This window comes from Nycticebus coucang, chromosome 18 (genome assembly GCF_027406575.1).
Source record: "Nycticebus coucang isolate mNycCou1 chromosome 18, mNycCou1.pri, whole genome shotgun sequence".
In the NCBI taxonomy this organism is placed as follows: Eukaryota; Metazoa; Chordata; class Mammalia; order Primates; family Lorisidae; genus Nycticebus; species Nycticebus coucang.
The window spans coordinates 20770186-20797980 of NC_069797.1; the positions used below are offsets into that span (position 1 = coordinate 20770186).

The 27795-nt window shown below is 46.4% G+C and overlaps 1 protein-coding gene across 1 annotated transcript; it reads right to left on the reverse strand.

Moving 5' to 3' along the window:
* Window positions 1-1009: 1009 nt before the first annotated feature.
* ODF4 (outer dense fiber of sperm tails 4) lies at window positions 1010-27612 on the reverse strand. The gene is made up of 5 exons (XM_053570711.1): window positions 27538-27612; window positions 26948-27189; window positions 9775-10067; window positions 1392-1526; window positions 1010-1197 (listed from the first exon to the last, which is right to left on the reverse strand). Exons 1-5 carry the CDS (start codon window positions 27610-27612, stop codon window positions 1010-1012), a joined length of 933 nt encoding a protein of 310 aa, XP_053426686.1.
* Between the last annotated feature and the right edge of the window lie 183 nt (window positions 27613-27795).

Here is a 27795-nt window from a genome sequence, read left to right on the forward strand (position 1 = left end):
CTGAGGCAAGAGAATCGCTTAAGCCCCGGAGTTGGAGGTTGCTGTGAGCTGTGTGATGCCATGGCACTCTACCGAGGGCCATAAAGTGAGACTCTGTCTCTACAAAAAAAAAAGGACTCACCCCTAACATATTCCTTTCTTGTCATGTGTTACTCCTGCTGTTACAGGGTAGAGGGTGTGGGAGACTAGGGTAGAGAGCTGTAGCAGCCAGGGTGGAGGAGGTTTACCCAGGGTATAAGACCCCGTGAATTCTCAGTCATCTGAGCTGGACACTGAGGGTGGGATTGCTTGCTGCCCAGGACACACACCGGGGATGACCACCTGCAATGCACTCTAGTGAACTCTCATTATTTTGTTTTTATTTATTTATTATGATTATTATTATGATTATTATTATTTTTTCTTTTTGCGGTTTTCCGCCAGGGCTGGGCTTGAACCCGCCACCTCCAGCATATGGGGCTGGCACCCTACTCCTTTGAGCCATGGGCACCGCCCTGAACTCTCATTATTTAACCTGCCTCTTCTGATGGGGCCATTCAGCTTTTGAATGCTTCACTATGACTAAAACAAGTTCATAAATGTTGTCTCTCTCCTAATCAGCTTTACTTCCCCACCCCACTAACTGGCAAATGATGGGCCAGAGGTAGCAAAGAGAGGCTCAGCTCTCAGGTAGAGACTGGGCAGGTTTAGGGACCAAGGAGGCGAGGTGCCAAAAGGCTCCTAGGCGGAAAGAACTAGAAAACAAACTTGTTCTTTTCTCCTTCCTCTCCCTCCTCCTCTAGCTTGTCTCAACAACTGCCAGACACAGTAAGAGACAGATAATTTATTCCACGTCACTCAAGCTATAAACAAGGAAGAGGAATGGAAAGCTGGCCTGGGATCCTTGTTTCTCATTCCTTGCAGTAACAAGGGCCAGCCTGTCCAAGGGCTGAGGGGAAGGATGAGAAAAGGGATTCAGATGAACCAACAGAACTTGTTGCCAGGAGTTCCACCAGGAGTTAGGAAAAGGTTATGGGTGTGTACTCTTGTTCTCGGTACCCAGGGCTTCCTCCTGGTTGAGAGAGGAGTCTGTGAAAGCCTGCTTGCTTGGAGATTCTTGGATTAAGCTGGAATTGCTACCGCTGGATGTGGCACCCTCAGAGGGATGGCTCAGAATCAGTCTCCAGAAACTTTTGTGGTTGAAGTGGCAAAGGATCGCTGGGAAAGGATAGGGGACAGGGGAGAGGAGAGTTGAGAGTGGAAATGCAAGTAATGGGTAGGGTGAGGCCATAAGGAAGGTAAGACCCTAAACACCTACCCCTTGGGTGTGCCAGCCCCTTCCCTCCACACTTACCCCATTCTGACCCTCCACCCTGTCACCTCTTTCCCCCAGGAGCCTCCAGGTGACTCACCACAGGTGACATATAGGACAAACACCAGCCAACCAATGAAATAGCTCCAGCCAATGGGGATTGATATGTTCCCCTCCAACTCGAAGATCCAGAGGTTAATGGGGAACAACAAGAGGGTGAAGAAAATGAAGGTGACTGGGAGACAAGAAGCGGAAATGTCTTATTCTTATCTAAGAATCCCACAGGGGGCTCTTCCTCATTTGCTGTGCTATAGCCACAAACCACAGCTCCCATCGCCACACACAGCACCAGCCCCAGAAGGTCACAGGGGTCAACCCCTCCACTTCCACCTCTCCAGCAACCAGGAAATGGTGTAACTCCACACTCTCCGTTCTGTTCTCCCACCCAACACCACCCCCAAAGAAGAGGGAGAAGTACCCAGGAACATGAGGGTTGGGAGAACTGAGGACCTGTTCCAGAGCTAGGGGGCACCTTCACAGAAGCTCAAGATGGTCCCAATCAAGCCAAAGGAGGGCACTTTCTGCAGACCCGGCAGGTATGGCAGGTGCAACCAGATGGTAAGGACAAAGCCCAGCACCAGGGTCAGGTCGAAGCTTAACTTGGCCACCTTAAAGATAGGCCCATTTGTCCACAGCTTAAAATTTTCTGCGGAAAATGATAAAACAGGATGAACTACTTACTAAATGCGGAATACAAATGTCTACATACAATAACTAAGAAAATGCCATGAAGGTTATATTAAACAGTTTGATGAAAATAAAAAAAAAAAAATTAAAAAAAAAAAAACAAAACAGGATGAACTGAGACTTTACAAAAGACGAAATATTTAATATTATGAGCAAGTACCAGAAAACATTCAGACTCATTAACAGCCAAAGAAATGCACATTTGAGATAATAATGAAATATTGCTTTCACTTGAAATAAGCAAAGATGGGCGGCGCCTGTGGCTCAGCGAGTAGGGCGCCGGCCCCACATGCCGAGGGTGGCGGGTTCAAACCCAGCCCCGGTCAAACTGCAACAACAAAAAAAAAATAGCCGGGCGTTGTGGCGGGCGCCTGTAGTCCCAGCTACTAGGGAGGCTGAGGCAAGAGAATCGCGGAAGCCCAGGAGTTAGAGGTTGCTGTGAGCCGTGTGACGCCACGGCACTCTACCCGAGGGCGGTACAGTGAGACTCTGTCTCTACAAAAAAAAAAAAAAAAAAGAAATAAGCAAAGATTCTTGATATGGAAGTTGTCGGATAATCTCAACCTATGAAAACAAATACCTCTGTAGAAAAAATGGGCAGAGGACTTAAACCGGAATTCCCAAAAGAACAAATGCAGGCGTGGCGCCTGTGGCTCAAGCGGCTAAGGCGCCAGCCACATACACCTGAGCTGGTGGGTTCGAATCCAGCCTGGGCCTGCCAAACAACAATGACGGCTGCAACCAAAAAATAGCTGGGCGTTGTGGCGGGCGCCTGTAGTCCCAGCTACTTGGGAGGCAGAGACAGGAGACTCGCTTGAACCCAGGAGTTTGAGGTTGCTGTGAGCTACGATGCCACAGTACTCTACCCAGGGCAACAGCTTGAGGCTCTGTCTCAAAAAAAAAAAAAAGAATAAACACAAATTTCCAATAAACATATGAAGCTCAACGTAAGGAACTGCAAATTAAATGTGATTTTTTTCAAAGTAAAATCAATAATACGTAGTATAGGAGAGTAGAGAAAAAAGGTGCTCCTCTACACTGCTGGTGGGCAGCATTTGTGGTGAGTGGCCTGGCACAAAAAATCCAAAAAAAAAATTAAATTGTTATGGCTCTTTGACACAGCAATGCTTCCTAGAATTTATGTTAAAGAAATAATCAGAGATCTACACCAAAATCTAGGTACAGGGATCTTCTTTGCAAAGATATTAATATGTTCAAAAAGCTCCTAGATTTGCAAGAGATTCATAAAATACAGCATACTGATACATTTGGGTTATTTTATGTTCATCCATTAAAATGGTAATTTGGGAGAGGCTGGCCCCTCCTTTCCTCCCATTCTCTCCAGTATTTGCCTCCAGCAGTGGGAGGGGGGCTGGGACCGTGATCTTCATGTTCTGTCTCCTCCTGGGCCTTTGCTCACTCTCAGGGCCAAGTAGCAACCAAGCTGGGGTCCTCTCTTCAGGGGCAGGGCCACAACCTGAGAAGCAATCTTGGGGACAGCAATGGCAGTAGGCAACTGTTAAACAGGTTCTGGCTGCCTGGTAATGCAGTTTGGCCCCCTGGTTAGGCACAGTGGGAACTGAGAAGAACCTGGCCCAGGGAAGACCTTTGCATAGAGTTTCCATGGCCCTGGGGGGTGATGATCTTGTTGAGGGGCCACTGGAAGTTTGTGCCCAAGTCCCTCCCCCACCTCTTTCTCCCCCATTAGAAATACGCATGATTCCTCTACCTGCAGCTCTTTTCAGAGGCATCTGCCTATAGTGCCCAGTCCCCAAGGGGCCCCAGTCAGGTAGCAAGCCTATCTCTCATGCAGCTCTTGGGGAACACAAAACCAGCACTAAAATAAAGCTGAATGGCTGAGTCCTAAAAAAAAAAAAAAAAGAAGAAGGGTGGCGCCTGTAGCTCAGTGAGTAGGGCGCCGGCCCCATATGCTGAGGGTGGCAGGTTCAAACCCAGCCCCGGCCAAACTGCAACCAGAAAATAGCCGGGCGTTGTGGCGGGCGCCTATAGTCCCAGCTGCTGGGGAGGCTGAGGCAAGAGAATCGCGTAAGCCCAAGAGTTAGAGGTTGCTGTGAGCCGTGTGACGCCATGGCACTCTACCAGAGGGTGGTACTGTGAGACTCTGTCTCTACAAAAAAAAAAAGGTAATATGGACTCAGCACCTGTAGCTCAAGTGGCTAGGGCACCACCAGCCACATATACTGGAGCTGGCGGGTTAGAATCCAGCCCAGGCCTGCCAAACAACAATGACAACTACAAGCAAAAAATAGCCGGGCACTGTGGCAGGTGCCTGTAGTCTCAGCTACTTGGGAGGCTGAGGTAAGATTATCACTTAAGCCCAAGAGTTGGAGGTTGCTGTGAGCTGTGTGACGCCACGGCACTCTACTGAGGGCAGCAGAGTAAAACTCTGTCTCTCTAAAAAAAAAATAATAAAAATAAAATAAAATGGTAATATGGCTTGGCACAGAGGCTCATACCCATATTCCCAACACTTTGGAAGCCGAGGCAAGAGGGATTGCTTTAGGCTAGGAACTCAAGACCAGCTCGGGCTACATAGTGAAAACACATCTGCTTTTTTTTTTTTTTTTAATGTTAATATAACAGGTTGGGCATGGTGACTCACCCCTATAAATCCTAGTACTCTGGGAGGCCAATGTAGGAGTATGGGGTGAGGAGTTCAAGACCAGCCTAAGCAACAGTGAGACCCCCATCTCTTCTTCTGTTGGGAAGAAGAAGAATTGGCTGGGTGTAGGAGCTCACACCTTTAATCCTAGCACTTTAGGAGGCTGAGGCAGGAGGATCGCTTGAGTTCATGAGTTCAAGACCAGCCTGAGCAAAAAGCAAGGCCCCACCCCCCCATCTCCACAAAAATTAAAAAAAACTTGGCTTGGTGCCTGTAGCACAGTGGTTACGGTGCCAGTCACATGCACTGAGGCTAGAGGGTTTGAACCTGGCTCTGGCCCAGCTAAACAATGACAACTGTAACAAAAAAAAGAAAAAAGAAAAAGCCAAGCGTTGTGGCAGGCGCCTGTAGTCCCAGCTACTTGAGAGGCTGAGGCAAGAGAATCGCTTAAGGCCAAGAGTTTGAGGTTGCTGTGAGCTGTAATGCCAAGGCACTCTACCGAGGGTGACATAGTGAGACTCTGTCTCAAAAAAATAGAAAAACTAGCTGGGCATCATGGTGGGCACCTGTAGTCCCAGCTACTGGGGAGGCTGAGGCAAGAGGATCTCTTGAGCCCAGGGGTTTGAGGTTGCTGTGACTAGATTTGAGGTTGCAGGTGACAAACTGGAGTGTCTGTCTCAAAAAAATAAAAAATTAAAAATGGTGATATAGCAGATACTTATCTTTGAATAGACTGTCTCTAGGAAGGAATATGAGTGACTGGGGAGGAAGACTGGAAGCCAGAAATAAAAGGCTCACTTCACTATACAATCTTTTGTATTCTTTGAATTTTCCACTCTGTTTGTATGCTATTTAATCAAATTAGAAACAATTTTCTTTTGGCGGGCACAGGGGCTTACACCTGTAATTCTAGCACTCTGGGAGGCTGAGGCAGGTAGATTGCCTGAACTCACAGGTTCAAGACCAGACAGAGCAAGAGCAAGACCCTGTCTCTGAAAATAGTCAGGTGTTGTGGCGGATGCCTGTAGTCCCAGCTACTTGGGAGGCTGAGGCAAGAGAATCACTTGAGCCCAAGAGTTTGAGGTTGCTGTGAGCTATGATGCCACAGCACTCTACCGAAGGTGACAAAGTGAGACTCTGTCTCAGTCTCCGGCCATACCACCCTGAAGGCACCCAATCTCGTCTGATCTCGAAAGCTAAGTAGGGTTGGGCCTGCTTAGTACTTGAATGGGAGACTCTGTCTAAAAAGAAAACAAACAAACAAAAAAACAATGTTTTTGAGACAGTGTTTCACTCTGTTGCCTGGGCTAGAGTGAAGTGGTACAATCATTACAACCTTAAACACCTGGGCTCAAATGTTTCTCCTACCCCAGCCTCCTGAGTAGCTAGTACTATAGGTGTGCACTGCCATACCTGGCTAATTTTTTCATTTTTTGTAAAGATGGGGGGGGGGTGTCTTACTATTTTTGCCCAGGATGGTCTCAAACTCCTGGCCTCAAAAGATCCTCCCACCTCAGACTCCCAAAGTATTGGGATTATAGGGATTAGCCACTGTGATTGGCCTCAATCAAATAAATTTTAAAAATTAATGATGTTCTAGAATATTCAATGACATGAGCAAATGCTTACAACTTAAAGTGGGGTTTGCAAAACAAAATATGTAGGGTGACTGCAATTTTTTTTTTGAGACAGAATCTCACTCTGTTGCCCAGGCTAGAGTGCCATGGTGTCAGCCTAGCTCAGAGCAATTTCCATTTTTAGTAAAGACAGAGTCTCACTCTTGCTCAGGCTGGTCTTGAACTTCTGAGTTAAAGCAGTCCTCCTGCCTCAGCTTCCCAAAGTGCTAGGATTATAGGTGTGAGCCACCATGCCTGGCAAATGATTACAATTTTGAAAAAGTATATATAAAAGACTGGAAGTAAATTCACTACAGTGTTCATTGTGATTATACTATATATCTGCCTGATGAATTTTAGGTGACTAGTATTTTCTTTCTCGAACTTTTCTGCATTTCCCATAATAACTGTGCCACTTTTTATCAGAAAAAATTATGTATTTGCATATTTAAAGTTAACAGGCATTTTGGCAAAGGTACAATGAAATAAGCCTTCTCATACATTGCTATTGGAAGCATAAATTACAATTACACTTTTTGAAAAGCAATATGAAAAATTTAATTAAGAGCCTTAAAATATTTATACTCCTTGTTTCTATAAGCCTACCTTAGGAAATCTATCCCTAAAATTAATACCAAATACAGAAAAAATTCCATGATTAACAAACTTTGTTGCTCCTTTTTTTTTTCAAATGTAAAATTGGAAATAAACTTTCCAAGAATAGGAAAGTGGGGTGGCGCCTGTGGCTCAGTGAGTAGGGCGCCGGCCCCATATGCCGAGGGTGGCGGGTTCAAACCCAGCCCCGGCCAAACTGCAACAAAAAAATAGCCGGGCATTGTGGCGGGCGCCTGTAGTCCCAGCTGCTCGGGAGGCTGAGGCAAGAGAATCGCGTAAGCCCAAGAGTTAGAGGTTGCTGTGAGCCGTGTGACGCCACGGCACTCTACCGAGGGCGGTACAGTGAGACTCTGTCTCTACAAAAAAAAAAAAAATAAGCTAGTAGAAATACAGTCATGTGCCCCATAATAAGCATCTTGATCAACAGACCATATATAGGACAGTGATATCATAAGATTATAATAGAGCCTGTATAGAAATCTGATACATAGCACTCAATACCAGCATAGCAGATCAAGTCCGGGAGATGACTGATACCTAGTAATGGTGTTGGGATATTTGGTTTTCCATATGAAAAAAGTATATAAATAAAAATATATATACCATCTAGGTTTGTGTTAGTATACTCCATCATGATATTCACATGACAATGAGATCACCTGACACATTTCTCAGAATGTATCCCTGTCATTAAGTGATATATGACTACAATTTAAATAATATAAAATTGCTTATGAAGCATGAGTACAACAATGTAAAAATTATTGTTCAATTAAAAATATAAAGCCTGGGGCGGCGCCTGTGGCTCAGTCGGTAAGGCGCCGGCCCCATATACCGAGGGTGGCGGGTTCAAACCTGGCCCCGGCCAAACTGCAACCAAAAAATAGCCGGGCGTTGTGGCGGGCACCTGTAGTCCCAGCTACTCGGGAGGCTGAGGCAAGAGAATCGCTTAAGCCCAGAAGTTGGAGGTTGCTGTGAGCTGTGTGAGGCCACGGCACTCTACCGAGGGCCATAAAGTGAGACTCTGTCTCTACAAAAAAAAAAAAATATATATATATATATATATAAAGCCTGGCTGTCTTTGAGTAGCACCACAGAGCAAAGTGCTTACTTAGAGCTAGATACACCCGAGTTATAATTCTAACCCTCCATGTAGGTTGATCCATGTGAAACTACTCCTTTTGTAGGTGAAAAGCAGTCAAACAGTGGTATTTCTTGTGGTTCAACCTAATAGCCTTATGACTCCAAACAAAGTACTTATCTTTTTTTTTTTTTTTTGTAGAGACAGAGTCTCACTTTATGGCCCTCGGGTAGAGTGCCATGGCGTCACATGGCTCACAGCAACCTCCAACTCCTGGGCTTAAGTGATTCTCCTGCCTCAGCCTCCCAAGTAGCTGGGACTACAGGCACCCGCCACAATGCCGGGCTATTTTTTGGTTGCAGTTTGGCCAGGGCCGGGTTTGAACCCGCCACCCTCGGTATATGGGGCCGGCGCCCTACCGACTGAGCCACAGGCGCCGCCCAGTACTTATCTTTTTTTTTTGTAGAGACAGAGTCTTACTTTACTGCCCTCGGTAGAGTGCCATGGCGTCACACGGCTCACAGCAACTTCCAGCTCTTGGGCTTAAGGGATTCTCTTGCCTCAGCCTCCCAAGCAGCTGGGACTACAAGCGCCTGCCACAACGCCCGGCTATTTTTTTGTTGTAGTTTGGCCGGGGCTGGGTTTGAACCCGCCACACTCGGTATATGGGGCCAGCGCCCTACTCACTGAGCCACAGGTGCCGCCCCCAAAGTACTTATCTTTTGAGTCCCAGTTTTCTCATCTGTAAAATAAGGATAATTATCTCTATCTCTCAGGGTTGACCGAAGGTTAAATTGAACAAACAAAATAAATGTGCAGTAAATGATAGCTTTTTTTCCCTAGATTTATTATAATAAGGATATAATACTTTCATAATGGAAGAAAATAATAGCTGTGTAACTTTTTTGAAGTTTTCATGTTAAGAACAATGAAGAAATGGAGAAGGGAGTGCAAAGCTCTGGTTTTCCCTAAGAGCTGAGAAAAGAGGCCCCATTCTGGAGGGGTGATGGGCAGGACAGCATAACTTGAGACTAACAAGAATAAGAAATGAGCTGGATGCCGTGGCTCAGGCCTGTAATCCTAGCACTCTGGGAGGCCGAGGCGGGTGGATTGCTTAAGCTCAGAAGTTCGAGACTGGCCTGAGCAAAAGTAAGACCCTGTCTCTACTAAAAATAGGAAAACTTAGGTAAGAGGATCACTTGAGCCCAAGAGTTGGAACTATGATGCCACAGCACTTTACTCGGGGTGACAGCTTGAGACTCTGTCTCAAAAAAAAGAAAAAAAGGAATAAGAAATGAAGCAGCCACGAGAAGTCAGGGAAGGAAGGAACAAGGAAACCGGACATGGAGAAAGGATAAGTTCTTGGATGTAAAACTGGCCAAGAAAAGGAAAATATCTGGGATCAAGGCCTGGGAGAGAACCTTCCGAACTCCTCTCAAAACTCTGGGTATGCAAGCCTAGAGCAAGGAAACCCCCATCTCTCTGGGGCTCTTCTGCCAGGTGAGTTAGGTCATTGACCAATGAGCATTCCCATGTTCTAAGAATCCATACTCTCACAACATTTTTAGAAGCACATACTTGGCTCTGGGTCTTTGACATTTTTCCATTGGGTCAATCAAATCAATTTGGCCAGGCTGGAAGAGGAAAAATGATCCTTAGAGGTCTCAGCGCCAGTGGAGCTATCTTGCAGGCCAAATAGTGAAGATAACCAAAGGGAGGGGAAAAGAATATTTGAGGTGCTGATGCAGAGACCAAGGCAGGCTGAAGGCCTGGGGTGGGATAGGGGGTGGGGGATACTTACCGATCTCGTTGTCTAAGTTGGAACAGCTCCTGGATTTGCAGAAGTGCAGAAGCCCCAAGGACATAATATGGGCCGATGTGTAGATTCTATTGCTGACATTCCTGGGCCAGCGCTGGTAGTAGCGGCTCCCAGAGGGGTACAACCATTTTTTGGAGAAGACCATGACTAGCAGAAGCACCAAGGCAACCAGGCTGAGCTCAGAGGCCAATACCTGTGCTATCCAGCGGGAGCTGTGTGTAATCCTCCAATGAAAGGGCAACAAAGAGGCCCGCCGATGGTCTGCGGGCAACCGCCTGTTACCGCTGGGGTAAGAGACTGGGCCCTGCACCCCCTCTTCTTGTTCCGGCTCACTTCCTTCACATCCTAACTCCCAGTCTTCCCATCCCTTTCCAGACCTCTGATCTTGGGCCCTTTCTCCTCCTGACCCAGAGGACTCTCCTGTAGAGTCTCCTATTCCCTTCTTGAATGCTCCTGTCTTATATGCCATCTCCCCTTTCTCTTGCCAGGCTCAGTTGCCCCTCTTTTAAATGTTTTCATCAAGTTGAGCAGTTGCCACCATAGCTCCTGGGGTCTGAGGAAGCATGAAGGGAGTCTCCCTTATTAGGTACCTGAACCCCTGATCCAGGAGATGGCCCCAACCTATTCAGCAGAGCAGGACCCCTAACTGCCATGGAATATTCCTGGGGAGCAGTGAGGTGGGGGAGGGGACCTGGCTTCCGCTCTAACTCTCATAGCCCTGCTCCTGAGGCCCCAGTTCACAGTTGTGAATCTGCTGCCTCCCTCCAGCTTCTGCCTCCCTTTGCCCAAGAGCAGTTGTCTTTGAGAGAGCCTGCTAAGGTTTGGATGTGGTTTGTTTGTCCCCATCAAATCTCACGTTGAAGTTTGATCCTCAAAGCAGAGGTGCTGGGAGGCGGCCTAGTGGGAGGTGTTTGGGTCATGGGGGTGGATCCCTCTTGAACAGATTAATACCCTCCCTCAGGGAGGAGTGAAAACTCCAAGTGCTAGTTGTTAAAAAGAGCCTGGCACCTCCACACACCCCCTCCCACCCCCACCCCCGTTTCCTCCTCTCTCCTCACACTCCAGTTCCCCTTTGCTTCCCATTAGGAGCAGAAGCAGCCTGAAGTCCTCCTCACCAAATGCCCAGTCCTGAACTTTCTAGCCATCAGAATCGTGAGCCAAATAAATCTTTTTTTTTTTTTTATATATCTTACTTGGCCTCAGATATTCTGTTATTGTAACACAAAACAGATCAAGACCGTGGCTTTTCTCTTTCTACTTCCTCTGCCCTGACCCTAACCCCAAATGTTCACTGATAGGGAGGGGGGACTAGGAACTTGTCCCCAGGAAAACTTTCTCCCTTCCAAGATGTCATCAACCTTCCCCAACCCCTTTCCTCTCTTCCACCTCTACTCACTTCCAGTCAACCCTCACCAATCCTTTCAGTTTTCTTTTTACCTTTTCTTTTTTCACCCTTCTTTTTTTTTCAGCACCAGAAGGGAGAGGACATAGGATGAGAATGGAGTGTGGGGGGATCATACAACCTGAGATTTTTCTAACTGCCCTTTTAAGTTATAAGAAAATAAATCTGAGTCACCTATGACAGCCTGCTCATAGTGACTTCCAGACCTCAGTTAGTGCCTAGAGTTCTCATCAGGAAAACTCCTTTCAAATTTGGGATGTGAGTTTAAATCCCACCCTGCCAATTTCCTTTATGGAAACAGTGATACATATAGTTAAGAACATAGGCTTTGGGGCTCGGCGCCTGTAGCTCAGTGGCTAGGGCACCAGCAACATACACTAGAGGTGGTGGGTTCGAATCCAGCCCAGGCCTGCCAAACAACAATGACAACTACAACCAAAAAATAGCCAAGCGTTGTGGTAGGGCGCCTGTAGTCCCAGCTACTTGGGAGGCTGAGGCAAGAGAATCACTTAAGCCCAAGAGTTTGAGGTTGCTGTGAGCTGTGATGCCCCAGCACTCTATCCCAGGCAATAGCTTGAGACTCTGTCTCAAAAAAAAAAAAAGAAAAAAAAATCTTAAGAACACAGGCTTTGGGATCCAACAGTCAGAGGTATGAATAATGGATCTTCCTCTTAATAGCCTTGTGAACCTGGGTGTCATAGTTTCTTTATGCCTCAGTTTATGCATCGGTAACACAGGGACAATATTTATCTCATAGACATGGTTAAAGTATTGAATGAGATAATGAGCAGAAACCACTCATTGGTTCACAGAAAATTTCCAGTAAGTGGCAATTATATTGTTAAATTATCATTGGAATTGTTTTTGCAGTGTTTTACTAGCAAATAGGGAAGGAGCAAAGAAAGATACAGAAGATGATTCCTGGCAGGCATCCTGGCCTTTCAGTGGCTGCTGGGAATGCTGGAACAGAATGCCAAGTAGTTTAATCAGAAGGAGAATTAACTATGAATCATGGGGTCACATGCACAGCTGGACCTCAGGAATGGTTGGAAGGAGGACTTCAAACTCTGTGAGGGTTTTTCCTCAGAGTGTATTCCCTGCCTAACTCTGGGTGTATTTGCTCTTTCACTGCAGACAAGCTCCTCCTCTGCTCTGGTCCGGGTGGTGGGAAACGTGACTCTGACTCTCGCGCCCCAAACTGTGTACCTTACACCTTCAGCCACCAGAATGGAAACCTCTCAGTCCCAAGTCCAGACATTCTCTGGCCCTGCTAGGACAACTGGCATCCTTAGACCAAACAGCCACATTCAGGGCACTAGGTCAGGAGGCTGAACCCTGAAGATGGGAGCAGTAGGGGACAGTGCCGGAAGAGGAAGTAGCAGGCCTGTTGGGAATGTCATTAATGCAGGACCAGTGATCATCAAGATTGGGTTTCCTTTCTTGAATCCTGTTTAGTTTTTCGAGTTTCTAAGAGTTCTGATAATGACAAGTGGTTCTCACAGCAACACACAACATGGAAAAATCTTGGAAATATGTTTCTTTCTTCCTCGGAGAAGACTACACTATACAGCATACCATCTTTGTAGAGCTCATAACCATACACAACTAAACAAAGCATTGTTTTTTTGTTTGTTTGTTTAGGTTTTTTTTTGCAGTTTTTCTGTTTTTTGTTTTTTTTTTTTTGCCAGGGGCTGGGTCTGGGTTTGAACTCACCACCTCCAGTATATGGGGCCTGCGCTCCACTCCTTTGAGCCACAGGTGCCGCCCCAACAAAGCATTGTTTAGATATAAATAGAGTTCTGATTATTTTTAAAAAAGCAGTTGGGGGCGGTGCCTGTGGCTCAGTGAGTAGGGCGCCGGCCCCATATACCGAGGGTGGTGGGTTCAAACCCAGCCCCGCTAAACTTCAACAACAACAACAAAAAAAAAGCAGTTGGAGGCAGAATAATAGGATGAGAGTGTTACACTGACTCATACATGTTCTTAGTAATAGTCTAGTTCCTGGGATGGGTGACAGATACACAAGCATTCATTGCATTATTACCATTTACAACTAACATGGCTTTCCTATAAATCTTGTGAATATATCAAACATTGTTTTTCAGAAGGTAATTACAAATAGTACAAGAGGAAATGTAATCTTGGTGGTTACTAGCTCCACAACAAACATATTTATATAGTCACAATATATGGGGTAAACACTTTTCAATATATGGAGTTTCAACTTTTAGAATCAACAGATGGACAAAGCCTGGAAGACTTAATTTCAGCTGCAAAAATAAACTTAACTATTATCAGCATTGACGTTGCCCAAGTGAAGAGAAGGGAGCGACAGGGAAGCGTGACAGTGCTCCACTAATGACACAGAGAGACTTCCAAGATAAATCCCTTGCCTTGTTTACCCTCGGGTTGGGATAACTCTGGCTCATGTTTTACAGCAAGAGCTGGCAAATATTTTCTGTAAAGGCCCAGATTAGGCTTTGTGAAGCCCACAGTCTCTATCACAACTACTCAACTTGGCTGTTATACTGTGAAAGCAGCCACAGACCATATATAAGTGACTAGGAGTGGCTATTTCAATAAAATTTTGGCCCAGAGTTCCGCAGTGGGCTGGAGTTCCAATTGCCCATAGAAGTAATTGGCTTAATCCCCTTCACCAACTTTCTTCCCTTCCGTGTCTCACTTCCTTACACTTCTGCTGCTGTGTCATGGATCACCTTCCCAATAATTATCTGTACTCAAATCTTTGTCTTGAGGTGTGCTTCTGAGGGGAACCCCAATGAAGGCAGGTGTGAGCTATTCTTTTTTTTTTTTTTTTTAGAGACAGAGTCTCACTTTATGGCCCTCGGTAGAGTGCCGTGGCCTCACACAGCTCACAGCAACCTCCAACTCATGGGCTTAAGTGATTCTCTTGCCTCAGCCTCCCGAGTAGCTGGGACTACAGGCGCCCACCACAACGCCCGGCTAAGGTGTGAGCTATTCTTTTCACTGTTTTTCACAAGAAGAAATGAGGAACGATGAGGGTAAGTAAGTAAAGAGCCAACATTTGGATCTAGAAAATCTCACTTGAGAGTTATGAATATATTCAAAGTGTCCTGGAAAATCAGCACAGTAGGGCAGTAGGGGAGGGAGACAGTGGTCAGAGGGGTGGAGACACCCCCAGAAGGAAAAGAATCCCCCAGAGTAGTGGGAAAGATAGGGAGTGACATGGACTTGCTCCTTGTCAGTGAACACCCAGGGAATGATAATTATGGTCATTCAGGCAGATGAGAACTTGGGCATCTTCCCAAAATAGTCCCGTGGCCCAAACATACAGAAGCAGCAGAGAGCCACCACAACTAACGGGACCTATGGACAGAAGCAATGGCTATGTCAGTATAACCTGGGAGGACAGTTGACTGGGCCCTTGGGGGCACAGTGACACACAGTGCTCCAACTCTAGTTGGGGGGAGGAAGCTATATTTTGTTTTCCACTATAACTTGGTAGAATGAAGGTTCTACCTTAAAAATTAAATTGAATTGTAAGAAATAAAAATTGCTTAATGTCCTGCACATCTAAGTTGTGGTTTGAGATGAAATCTTCTGCAAAGGCGGCACCCGTAGCTCAGTGGATAGGGCACCACCACATACACCAAGACTGGCAGCTTCAAACCTGACCCAGGCCAGCTAAAACAACAATGACAACAAAAAAGTAGCCGGGCGTTGTGGCAGGCACCTGTAGTCCCAGCTACTTGGGAGGCTGAGACAGGAGAATCACTTAAGCCCAAGAGTTTGAGGTTGCTGTGAGCTTTTTTTTGGTTGAGACAGAGCCTCACTATGTTGCCCTTGGTAGAGTGCTATGGCTTCACAGCTCACAGCAACTTCAAACTCTTGGGCTTAAGCGATTCTCTTCCCTCAGTCTCCCAAGTAGCTGGGACTATAGGTACCCGCCACAACACTTGTCTATTTTTGTTGTCGTCGTCGTCGTTGTTGTCATTGTTGTTTGACTGGCCCCAGGCTGGGTTGGAACCTGCCAGCCCCGGTGTATGTGGCTGGCATCCTACCTGCCAGCTACAGGTACCAAGCCATGTTACTTAGAATCTTGTTACCCATTGCTTCTGTCCATGAGATCCCTTTAGGTGTTACTTCTGTGTCATGTTTGGGCCATGGGACTATTTTAGGAAGCTGCCCACGTTCCCATCTGCCCAGATGACCATAATCATCATTTCCTGGGCATTTTCTGATCTATCCTTCCTTTTAGGAAATGCTCCTTCCTCATTTCATTATTTGTTAGACAGAGACACTTATTTCCCATTCATATTTCTGTGATAGAGGAAAACCCCTAACCTCTCTCACTGCTTCTTACTCGTTCCTCCCCCAAAGGAGATGGAGTAGCTTGTCTGATTGGCGAGTGTGACAGTCAGGATAGGTGAGGTTATGCTGGAGTAACAGACAACTTCAAAACCTCAATAGCTTAAAATAGCAAAGATTTCTTTGTTACAAAAAAAAAAAAGATTTCTTTGTTGCTCAAGTTCTATGTCATTGTTTATTGTCTTGGGGCTCTTCTCCACATAGTCCTTATTCCAGAATGTAGGATCCTAGAGCAGATACCCTCTGGAATATTACCAGTTGCCGTGCCAAAGGGAAAAAGAGTAGGTAGCAAATCAAGCACTGGCTCTTAATGCTCCAACCTGGAAGTGCCACATATCAGGTCTAATCACACATAACTGGTCATGTCAAGTCACACACCTGCACCTCACTCCAAGAGGGTTCCCAGAAGAAATAGAACTCTTTCACTAATGGCACAAGTGGGTTTGGGAGAAGGGACACATTGTGGCTAAGCTTCATCTGGGTTCTGTTTTGGCCAACTGCGTACCTGTGGAGGGCATGTGTTCTTGTCTGGTCTCAGCCACACTGTAAAGGCTCTCCTGTGACTAGACAAGTCAGAGATGAATTACTAAAAAGCTGGCTTAACTGGAAAAAATAAAGCCCCATTTTACAGGCATCTTCTTTTTTTTTTGTATTTATTTATTTATTTATTTTTCCTTCTGTTGCCCAGGCTAGAGTGTTGTGTGGCATCAGCCTAGCTCACAGCAACCTCAAAATCCTGGACTCAAGTGATCCTCCTGCCTCAGCCTCCCACGTAGCTGGGACTATAGGCAGCCCACCACCATCACCACATGCAGCTAATTTTTCTATTTTTAGTAGAGACAGGGTCTCGCTCTTGCTCAGGCTGGTCTTGAACCTGTGAGCTCAGGCAATCCGTCCACCTCAGCCTCCCAGAGTGAAAGGATTACAGGCGAGGGCCACCATGCCCGGCCAAAGGAGGCAAGTTTTTTTTGTTTTTGCTTTTGAGACAGTCTCATTTTGTCACCCAAGGTAGAGTGTCATGGTGTCATAGCTCATAGCAACCTCAAACTCTTGTGCTCAAGTGATTCTCTTGTCTTAGCCTCCCGAGTAGCTGGGACTACAAGGCATCCAGCTGTTTTGGAGACAGGGTCTTGCTCTTGCTCAGGGTGGTCTCAAACCTGTAAGCTCAGCCAATGTACCCACCTCGGCCTCCCAGAGTGCTGGGATTACAGGTGTGAGCCACTGGGCCCGGCCCCCAGAGTTCTTTTTAACTAAAACCAAGTGCAGATCATATAGTGAAGCTATGAGGCAAAGCTGTGAGCCTACGAGGAATTCCTTTCATTCTCCAGGAGGAGGGTTTCCCCTCCACTGCCCCCTTCCCTATCCTGCTAATTTTCCAGGACACTTTGAATATACCTAGAGCTCTGTCTGGATTCAAATGCTGGCTCTACTAATTGCTAGCTTTGTGACCTTAAGTAAATTACCTAGCCTCTGTGCCTCACTTTCTTCTGAGAGAATGAAACCAATACATAAAATTCTGTATTATCACCCTGCTATTCTAAATGCCTGGTCTAGTCTTAAATCAGGGGTTCTCAAACTTTTTTTTTTTTTTGCAGTTTTTGGCCAGGGCTGGGTTTGAACCCTCCACCTCTGGCATATGGGGCCAGCATCCTACCCTTTTGAGCCACAGGTGCCGCCCAAGTTTCTCAAACTTTTTTTTTTTTTTTTTTTTGTAGAGACAGAGTCTCACTTTATGGCCCTCGGTAGAGCTGAGTGCATCACACAGCTCACAGCAACCTCCAACTCCTGGGCTTAAGCGATTCTCTTGCCTCAGCCTCCCGAGTAGCTGGGACTACAGGCGCCCGCCACAACGCCCAGCTATTTTTTGGTTGCAGTTCAGCAGGGGCTGGGTTTGAACCCACCACCCTCGGTATATGGGGCCGGCGCCTTACCGACTGAGCCACAGGCGCCGCCCAGTTCTCAAACTTTTTAAACAGGGGGCCAGTTCACTGTCCCTCAGACCGTTGGAGGGCCGGACTATAGTTAAAAAAAAAAAAAAACTATGAACAAATTCCTATGCACACTGCACATATCTTATTTTGAAGTAAAAAAACAAAACAGGAACAAATACAATCACACCACCGAATGTGGCCTGCGGGCCGTAGTTTGAGGACCCGTGTCTTAAATACTAAAAGGGCAAGTCATGATCATGACCAAATTAACCTACTTGGCAAAGTGTCATATTGTATGTAATAAGCAAGCAGACTTTGCAGTGAACTGGCCCACATCAGATTTATTATAAATCCTACAATTTGGAAATTCGTCGCATGCTCCACAGAATCTAAACAGGAAGGAACATAGGAAAGGAAGATCTGCCAGTGAAGTAGATGGCATCTCTGGAATTTTGGAGGAGAATCGAATTTTATTGTGGATTAGCTGAACCAGTTAGGACTTTGTGTAGCTAAAAACAGAAAGGGTAATGTAGGATATGTAATGTAGGATAATATTTAGAAATAAACATATCCTACATCAAGCACACAAAGTAAATTCCGTGTGAGTTTAAAATGACTTGCTTTTCTTCCAGAGGCTTAAGAGATCTGGACTTCCCCTGGGTAACTCTCAGAGTTAGGCTTTTTTGGAATTGTAAATTCCTTAGGCCTTTTCTCTGAAGCTGTACACCCCGTGAAGCATGAGATCCAAGGGCATGCCACCCTTCCTCAGAGATACGGGCCAGAGGGTTGACATAAATTAACAATATGTTGTCAGAGGTCTATAGGTGCTCTGCCCTGAAGGAAGGACACAGTCATTACTTCATACTGAGTAAACTGAGTGAATGCTTGAAGATATTCAGTTCCCCTGTGGCTACTTTCGTCTTTGTGACCTGCTCGGAAATTAGTCACTGTTTAGAAGAAGAGATTTACTACACAGGTGATTGCATTGATATGATAAATATTTCCTTTCAAGTTAAATTACAGGTATGTAAAAAAGAAGATAAGATGATGATGAAACTAATAGATAATAGATTAAGTGTGTACGTGACTGGAAGAGTATAAAACTAAAACTTGGAATAAAGATTTTTGCTATATGCCATCCCACAGTATATAGTCTGTTTCTTGACTTAATAATTACAGGAGCAAGTTTACACCCACGGCAAAGCTGCTGTTCGTTTGCGTCTCCAGCCACGCAACAGGGTAATTCAAACTAACTTGATGATAGGGGGAATTCAATGGTGTATAGAACTGAAAAACTAATCAGATGAAACTTGATCTTGGGCGGCACCTGTGGCGCAAGGAGTAGGGCGCGGGTCCCATATGCCGGAGGTGGCGGGTTCAAACCTAGCCTTGGCCAAAAACCAAAAAAAAAAAAAGAAAGAAAGAAATTTGATCTTGGAGCTCAAGATCTGGCTTCCCCATGTCTTTCCATTTCTCCTCTGTGGTGGTGCCCCATCCTTAGACTATCAGTGGCCTCCCCAGCAACTCCAACCTATCCTCATGGCAATAAAATGGCAGCCACTGCTCCAGACTTCACATCCTCATACTATAATCCCCAGGGGAAGAGAGAACGGCTCATTCAGTAGTTCCTGATGGGTCCCTGAGTAATTGTCTCTGAACTCATTGGCCTAGATTGGGATACATGCCCATCTTAACCCAGTCACAATGGCCAGTGATTGTCTCAAGCTAAGGAGAAGTAACTAATGTATACCCACTATCTCAGAGGACAATGGGTAAAAATCAATCTTTTAGCTAATTTTTACTTCATGCTTGAAATAAAATTTGCTAAAGGAGAAAAACAGTATAAGAAGAAAAACAACTTCAACATAATTCTTTTATTTTGTTTTACTTTATTAAGAGATGGGGTCTAACTCTTGCCAATCAGGCTGGAGTACAGTGACATGATTATAACTCATTATAGCCTCAAATCCTTAGCTCAAGCAATCCTCCTGCCTTGGCCTTTCAAAGTGCCAGGATTACAAAATTGCACCACCAAACCCAACCTAATTTTTAAATTTTTATTGTAGAAAATGGATTTGGCTATTGCTCAGAGTGGTCTCAAGCTACCAATCTCAAGAGATCCTCCTGCCTTAGCCTCCCAGAGTCCTAGGACTACAGGCATGAGCCACCACATGAAGGGGCACAGTCCACTGCACCTTTGTAAGGTGAATCAGTCTCATTTGTGCTCCTTGAGGCCACGAGGCTTTGAGAAGGAACATTTCCAGTACTTGGGCTGCAGTCATGCCTTAAAGGAAAGACTGTGCCAGAGACCTTCACCAAGTCGTAGCTGGAGACAGATCATTTGCCTGGGGCAATGGACCATTGCACTTAATTCCCTACCTCTATTTACACAATAACTTTCAGTTAGTCATGTAGGGAAGTGGGCAAACAGAACAGACAACGCAGCCCTTTGTGGTTCATCTCCATTGTTGTTTATCTCCAAACAAGATATTCTTGGTTTAGAAAGGTGTGTACGTACTTTGCTGTATTAATGCTGACAAGGAATCTTTACCTTTTGTCTTCCTTATTCTTGGATTATTTTTATCTGATGCTTTTGGGTATATAAGAAAGTGATTAAAGATGGCTGATTGCTACTGTGACCGAGCAAGCACCAACCATCCCTTAATAAATTATTCATTTCATCTGCAGTGTCTGCCTCTGTGTCTCTGACTAGGCCAGTGGACAGCAACAAGCACACCTGGTCCATTTATTTATTTATTTATTTATTTATTTTGTAGAGACAGAGTCTCACTTTATGGCCCTCGGTAGAGTGCCGTGGCATCATACAGCTCACAGCAACCTCCAACTCCTGGGCTTAAGCGATTCTCTCGCCTCAGCCTCCCAAGTAGCTGGGACTACAGGCGCCCGCCACAACGCCCGGCTATTTTTTGGTTGCAGTTCATCCGGGGCCGGGTTTGAACCCGCCACCCTCGGTATATGGGGCCAGCACCTTACCGACTGAGCCACAGGCGCCACCCCCATTTTTTTTTTTAAGGCAAAAAAAAATTTATTGAAGCAACAAAGAAACAGAAGGCAGATTTGCTCCATAGACAGAGCAGTAGCTATCTCTCAGAATAACAGAGAGTAGCCTATTTATTTACTTTTTGTTAGTTTGTTTTTTGTTTTGTTTTGTTTTGTTTGCAGTTTTTGGCCAGGGCCGGTTTTGAATCCACCACCTCTGGTGTATGAGGCCGATGCCCCACTCCTTGAGCCACAGGCACCACTGTATTTATTTTTTTAAAAATTTTAGATTAGGGGGCGGCGCCTGTGGCTCGGTGAGTAGGGCGCCGGCCCCATATGCCAAGGGTGGCGGGTTCAAACCCAGCCCCCGCCAAACTGCAACAAAAAAATAGCCGTGCGTTGTGGCGGGCGCCTGTAGTCCCAGCTGCTCGGGAGGCTGAGGCAAGAGAATCGCGTAAGCCCAAGAGTTAGAGGTTGCTGTGAGCCGTGTGACGCCACGGCACTCTACCCGAGGGCGATACAGTGAGACTCTGTCTCTACAAAAAAAAAAAAAAAAAGAATTTTAGATTAGGGTTGGCACCCATAGCTCAGTTAGTAGGGCGCCTGTCACATACATTGAGGCTGGCAGGTCCAAGCCCTACCCGGACTAAACAACAACGACAACTGCAACCAAAAGGTGGCCAAGCATTGTGGCAGGTACCTGTAGTCCCAGCTACCTGGGAGGCTGAGACAAGAGAATCGCTTAAGCCCAGGAGTTTGAGGTTTCTGTAAGCTGTGAGATAGTGAGACTCTGTCTCAAAAAAAAAAATTCTTTTTCACATTAATATGGGTACAAATAACTAGGTTACATTGTTTGCATTTGTTAGGTAAAGTCCAAGTTGTAGTTGAGCCTTTCACCCAGTATTTACTTATATTATTATTATTTATTTATTTTTGCAGTTTTTGGCCGGGGCCGGGCTTGAACCCACCACCTCTGGTATACGGGGCCGGTGTCCTACTCCTTGAGCCATAAGCATCACCCAATTTACTTGTTTTTTGTTTTTTTACCGCCCTTGGGTAGAGTACGGTGGTGTCACATGGCTCACAGCAACCTCTAACTCTTGGGCTTTCGCAATTCTCTTGCCTCAGCCTCCCGAGCAGCTGGGACTACAGATGCCCACCACAACGCCCGGCTATTTTTTTGTTGCAGTTTAGCCGGGGCTGGGTTTGAACCTACCACCCTCGGCATATGGGGCCAGCACCCTACTCACTGAGCCACAAGTGCCGCCCTATTTTTAAAAATTAATATATCACAACTGTGTATTCAAGTATTTTATGACAAAATATTTAAAAAGAACTGCTGGAAATTATCAGTAGTCCAAGTTTACTCTGCTAAAAGAAAATGACATTCTATCAATTAGAAATTCAAAAATAATCCTTTTCTAAGAAGAACACTTAAGAAAATAAGCATAGGCTCAGCGCCCATAGCTCAGTAGTTAAGGCATCAGCCACATATTCCGAGGCTGCCAGGTTCAAACCTGTCCCAGGCCTGCTAAATGACAACTGCAACCAAAAAATAGCCTGCGTTGTGGCAAGTGCCTGTAGTCTCAGCTATTTGGGAGGCTGAGGCAAGAGAATCACTTAAGCCCAAGAGTTTGAGGTTGCTGTGAGCTGTGACACCACAGCACTCTACCAAGGGTGACATAGTGGACTCTGTCTCAAAAAAAAGAAAGAAAGAAAAGAAAAGAAAAAAGAAAATAGGCATAGGTGGCACATTTCTTAAGCTGATTGAAGCTGTTTATGACAAACCCATCAATAGCATCATACTGAATGCAGTAAAACTGAAAGCTTTTCCACTTAGAAGTGGAACCAGACAAGGATGTCCACTATTGCCACTACTATTCAACACACTTCTGGAAGTTATAGCCAATGCAATCAGGCCAGAGAAGGATAGAAAGGGCATTCAAAAGTGAGCAGAAGAGGTCAAACTCTTTGCTGATGATATGATCTTATACTTAGAAAACACCAGAGACTAGGGCGGCGCCTGTGGCTCAGCGAGTAGGGCGCCGGCCCCACATGCCGAGGGTGGCGGGTTCAAACCCAGCCCCGGTCAAACTGCAACAACAAAAAAAAATAGCCGGGCGTTGTGGCGGGCGCCTGTAGTCCCAGCTACTAGGGAGGCTGAGGCAAGAGAATCGCGGAAGCCCAGGAGTTAGAGGTTGCTGTGAGCCGTGTGACGCCACGGCACTCTACCCGAGGGCGGTACAGTGAGACTCTGTCTCTACAAAAAAAAAAAAAAAAAGAAAACACCAGAGACTCAACCACAAGACTCCTGGAAGTGATTAAGAAATATAGTAAGGAGCGGCACCTGTGGCTCAGTCGGTAAGGCACCAGCCCCATATACCGAGGGTGGCGGGTTCAAACCCAGCCCCGGCCAAATTGTAAGCAAAAAATAGCCGGGCGTTGTGGCTGGCGCCTGTAGTCCCAGCTGCTCGGGAGGCTGAGGCAAGAGAATCGCTTAAGCCCAGGAGTTGGAGGTTGCTGTGAGCTGTGTGATGCCACGGCACTCTACCAAGGGCCATAAAGTGAGACTCTGTCTCTACAAAAAAAAAAAAAAAGAAATACAGTAGGTTTGACACCTACTGATTACAGCGCCAGCCACATACACCAAAGGTGGCAGCCTGGCCCAGGGCAGCTAACCAACAATGACAACTGTAACAAAAAATAGCTGGGCGTTGTGGTGGGCGCCTCCCAGCTGCTTGGGAGGTTGAGGCAGGAGAATCGCTTAAGCCCAAGAGTTTGAGGTTGCTGTGAGCTGTGACGCCATAGCACTCTAGCAAGAGCGACATCATAAGACTCTGTCTCAAAAAAAGAAAAAGAGGGCGGCGCCTGTGGCTCAAGGAGTAGGGCGCCGGTCCCATATGCCAGAGGTGGCGGGTTCAAACCCAAGTCCTGGCCAAAAACAAACAACAAAAAAAAGAAATACAGTAATGTGGCCAAGCCCGGTGGCTCACCCCTATAATCCTAGAACTCCGGGATGCTGAGGTGGGTGGATTATCTGAGGTTAGTAGTTGGAGACCATCCTGAGCAAGAGTGAGATCCCATCTCTAAAAAATAGCTGGCCCACTGTGGTGGGTGCCTCTAGTCCCAGCTACTTGGGAGACTAAGGCAAGTGAATCACTTGAGCCCAGGAGTTTGAGGTTGCTGTGAGCTGTGACGCCATAGCACTCTAGTGAGAGCGACATCATAAAACTCTGTCTCAAAAAAGAAAAAGAGAGAAAAAAAAAAGAAATACAGTAATGTGGCCAAGCCCGGTGGCTCACCTCTATAATCCTAGAACTCCGGGATGCTGAGGTGGGCGGATTATCTGAGGTTAGTAGTTGGAGACCATCCTGAGCAAGAGTGAGATCCCATCTCTAAAAAATAGCTGGCCCACTGTGGTGGGTGCCTCTAGTCCCAGCTACTCGGGAGACTAAGGCAAGTGAATCACTTGAGCCCAGGAGTTTGAGGTTGCTGTGAGCTATGACACCGGGGCACTCTACCAAAGGTGACAGAATGAGACCCTCTCTCAAACAAAGAAAGAAGGAAGGAAAGAAAGAAAGAAATGTCTCAGAGTATAAAATCAATGTCCGCAAAGCAGTAGCCTTTGCATACACCAATAACAGCTAAGTTGAGAAGCAAATCAAGGACATAATTCCCTTCACAGTAGCTTCAAAGAAAATGAAATACTTAGGAATATCCCTAACAAAAGAGGTGAAGAATCTTTACAAAGACAATTATAAAACCCTAAAAAAAGAAATAGCAAAAGACATTTATAAATGCTCTTGGCTGGGAAGAATAAACATTGTTAAAATGTCTATTCTACCTAAAGTAATCTACAGATTAAATGCAATCCCCGTTAAAATACAACATCATACTTTGGAAAACTGCAAAAAATAGTACTTCATTTTATATGGAACCAGAAAAAAACACTGTATAGCCAAGGCTATTCTTAGTAATAAAAACAAAGCCAAGCTGGAGACATCACACTACCAGACTTCAGGCTATATTACAAGTCCACAGTAATCAAAACAGCATGGTATTGGCACCAAAACAGGGACATAGACATAAGAAACCTTTCTAAAGTATCAATAATACTTTGATAATTTCTAAAGTATCGAATAATACATTTCAAGGTATAATCCTAACACTTTGGGAACCTGAGGTAGGAAGATCACTTCAGGTCAGGAGTCTGAGACCAGCCTCAGCAAGAGGCTTTTGTCCCTGCAAAAAGTAGAAAAATCAGCCAGGTGTGGTGACCTGTGCCTGCAGTCCCAGCTACTGCAGAGGCTGAAACAGGACAATCCCTTAATTTATATCTCAAAAATAAATTAATTAATTAAAAAGGCTGAGTGTGGTAGCTCACACCTGTAATTATCCTAGCACTCTGGGAGGCTGGGATGGATGGATTGCCTAAACTCAGGAGTTTGAGACTAGCCTGAGTCAGAGCAAGACTCCATTTCTACTAAACATACAAAAATTAGCCCAGTATTGTGGCAGGCACCTGTAGTCCCAGCTACTTTGGAGGCTGAGAAAAGGATCACTTGAGCCCAGGAGTTTAAGATTGCTGTCAGCTATGATGCCAGAGCACTCTACCCAGGGTGACAGAGTGAGACTGAAAGAAAAGAAAGAAGGAAGGAAGGAAGGAAGGAAGGAAGGAAGGAAGGAAGGAAGGAAGGAAGGAAGGAAGACATTTCAATCAAGCATGCTAGGGAAAAGCTGAATGATACTGTCTATAGAAAATTACATTATAAAAAATTGTTGGCATATGAAGAAGCAATGACAGTATGCAGCCAAAGATCACAGTAGAAAAATATTAGCAATGTCACAAAATTAAGCAAATTACCATATTTGTCTGGGCTTTTGATGTTGTTAGTTGTATTTTTTGGACCTGGTTCTTAGTATGCAGTTTTTGTTAGTTGTATTTACCACCTTTTTAAAATGAGTGCATTATTATCTCTTTTATTATCTTGAATAAACTATTATATTTTATCTACTTTTTTTTTTTTTGAGACACAGTCTCACTATGTCGCCCTCAGTAGAGTGCTTTAAAATCATAGCTCACAGCAACTTCCAACTCTTGGGCTTAAGCGATTCTCTTGTCTCAGCCTCCCAAGTAGCTGGGACTACAGGCGCCTGACACAACGCCCACCTATTTTTTGTTGGAGTTGTTGTTGTTTTAGCTGGCCGGGGCTGGGTTGGAACCTGCTAGCTCCGTGGCTGGCACTGTAACCACTGGGCTACGGGCGCCTCCCCCGGCTTTTTTTAATTTTATTATTATCATTATTATTATTTTTGTTGAGACAGGGTCCCACCCTATGCCCCTGAGCAGAGTGCAGTGGGCGTGGTAGCTCACCACAACCTCAGACTCGGGCTGAGGGCACCCAGCTGCCTCAGCCTCCGGAAGCCGCTGGGATTATAGGCGCTCGCCGCGGCGCCCGGCTGGGTTTTTCCATTTTTTTCACGAGTCGGGGTCTCACTGTCCCTCAGGCGAGTCTCGAACTCCTGAGCTCAGGCGATTCTCCCTCCTCAGCCTCCCACAGTGCTGGGATTACAGGCGTGAGCCACCGCGCCCGGCCCCCCGGCTTTTTTGTTGCAGTTGTCATGGCTCGGGCCGGCTTCGAACCCCCCAGCCTCAGTGTATGTAGCCGGCGCCCTACCCACTGAGCTACGGGCATCGCCCTATTTTATTACTTTTTAAAGACAGATAAGAAGTCTTGCTATGTTAGCCAGGCTGATCTCCAAGTCCTGAGCTCACGCGATCCTCCTTCCTCAGCCTCCAGAGCAGCTTGGACTACATGTGCATGCCAAAAAAATTTTATGAGACTGATGTGATGCCCGCTGTGCTGAGAGGACGACAGTGCCACCAATTTTTTAACGCATATTTTGTATACTTTTTAAAATGGGCCCCACAAAATCAGGATTCAACCCCAACCCCTTCCCACAGAGGGCAGCTTCAGATTTCTAAAGGTGAACGGAGTGGAGGAAGGCTTTGGTTAGTCGGCTGGATGTGAAGTCGTTTGAGCTTAAGCTTAAGACAAGGCTCACGCCCAGTGGCAGAGATGCCCACAGACACCGCAGACATCTCTCCGATGATGCTGGAGAGCTAAGCGCGGAGGTGACCGAGTCAGGTCTGAAGCTGATCTCAGATCAAGAAGCTAAAACACAGGTTCCAGGACCTCAGGACAGCCAGGGCGACCACGAGAGTTGGGGGGCGCTGGATCAGCAGGGAAGGCAAGCAGCGCGCTGAGGGAGCATCTGTGCTCAGTTGTCTGGAAACAAAGACCCAGTGTCTCAACTTCTTAAGGATTCTTCCGTGGGGGAGAGCCATCACCAGGCCCATCTAGCCAGGGAGGCAAGCACTGGGAACCAGAAGGCAGAACCCAGGCGGAAAAAGTAAGCCCCTGCTGCGGGAAGCCAGGGCCGCCGCTCCCTAAAGACCAGCTCTCCTCACCAGTCCGCTCTTGGTCTCTGAAAGCCGAAGAGCAGCGGGGAGAGGAGGGCGGGACCTTGCTCGGAGGCGGAGCCATGTCCAGGGGCGGGGCCATAGCCGGAGCCCTGGCCACGCCCAGGAGGGTTAGCGAAGTCCAGCTTGGGTCTGGGAGAACCTCGGAGAGTTCTGGCATTTCGTTCCCCTTGGCCGAGGCTCTCTTGGGCTGTTGGAGGGTGGAGAGGCCGTAGTTTGGAAAGGACGCGCTGGGCAGCGAAATCGGGGACAGCCTGCGGGAATCCGCTAGGCTCGTGCTGGAGTTGGGAGGGAGGTGCTCCTGCACCGGGTGATGCGCCTGGCGGGTGCCCTGGCCGATCGGGAGATCCAGAACCCGCAGTTACCTCTGTAGCTCAAGGGGAAGACCAGCCCTGCGAGGAAAGATGGAGGAGAGAGGCGGCGGGGCTGAAGGAAAAGTTCGCAGCAATTCGGCTGGAGGGTCCTTGTGGGTAAAAGGAGGGGTAGAGAACTAGTGAGCAGGCTCAGGGGGTCTGAGGCTCCTCTCATCCACCTGTTGCTTGTGGTCATGACTGCAAATCCCTCCACCCCCAGCTAACTAGCAGTAATGGCAGCGAAGATGTTGACCCAGAGCGCACGGAAGAGTCGGTGCACAGAGAGAGGTCAGGGCCCATTCCTATCTGCCTTATCATCAGCTCCCAGAATAGGGAGGCCTCAGATATGAGGAGCAGGGCAGAGAGAGGCTCCTAACAGGGGCCCAGCTCCCCATCCTATCTCCCCAGGCCTGGGACACTTCTGTACCTTTCTTAAGCCTGTGGAAATATATTCGTTTCCTCCACCTCCCCAGCGTAATAGAC

Coding starts and splice junctions, on each gene's coding strand:
- ODF4 (XM_053570711.1), bottom strand. CDS start 27,612: ATGGGCCCTGACCTCTCTCTGTGCACCGACTCTTCCGTGCGCTCTGGG. Junction 27,190..27,537: donor CTTCGCTGCCATTACTGCTA/GTTAGCTGGGGG, acceptor TTCGCTGCCCAG/CGCGTCCTTTCCAAACTACG. Junction 1,527..9,774: donor CAACTTAGACAACGAGATCG/GTAAGTATCCCC, acceptor CTTGTCTCCCAG/TCACCTTCATTTTCTTCACC.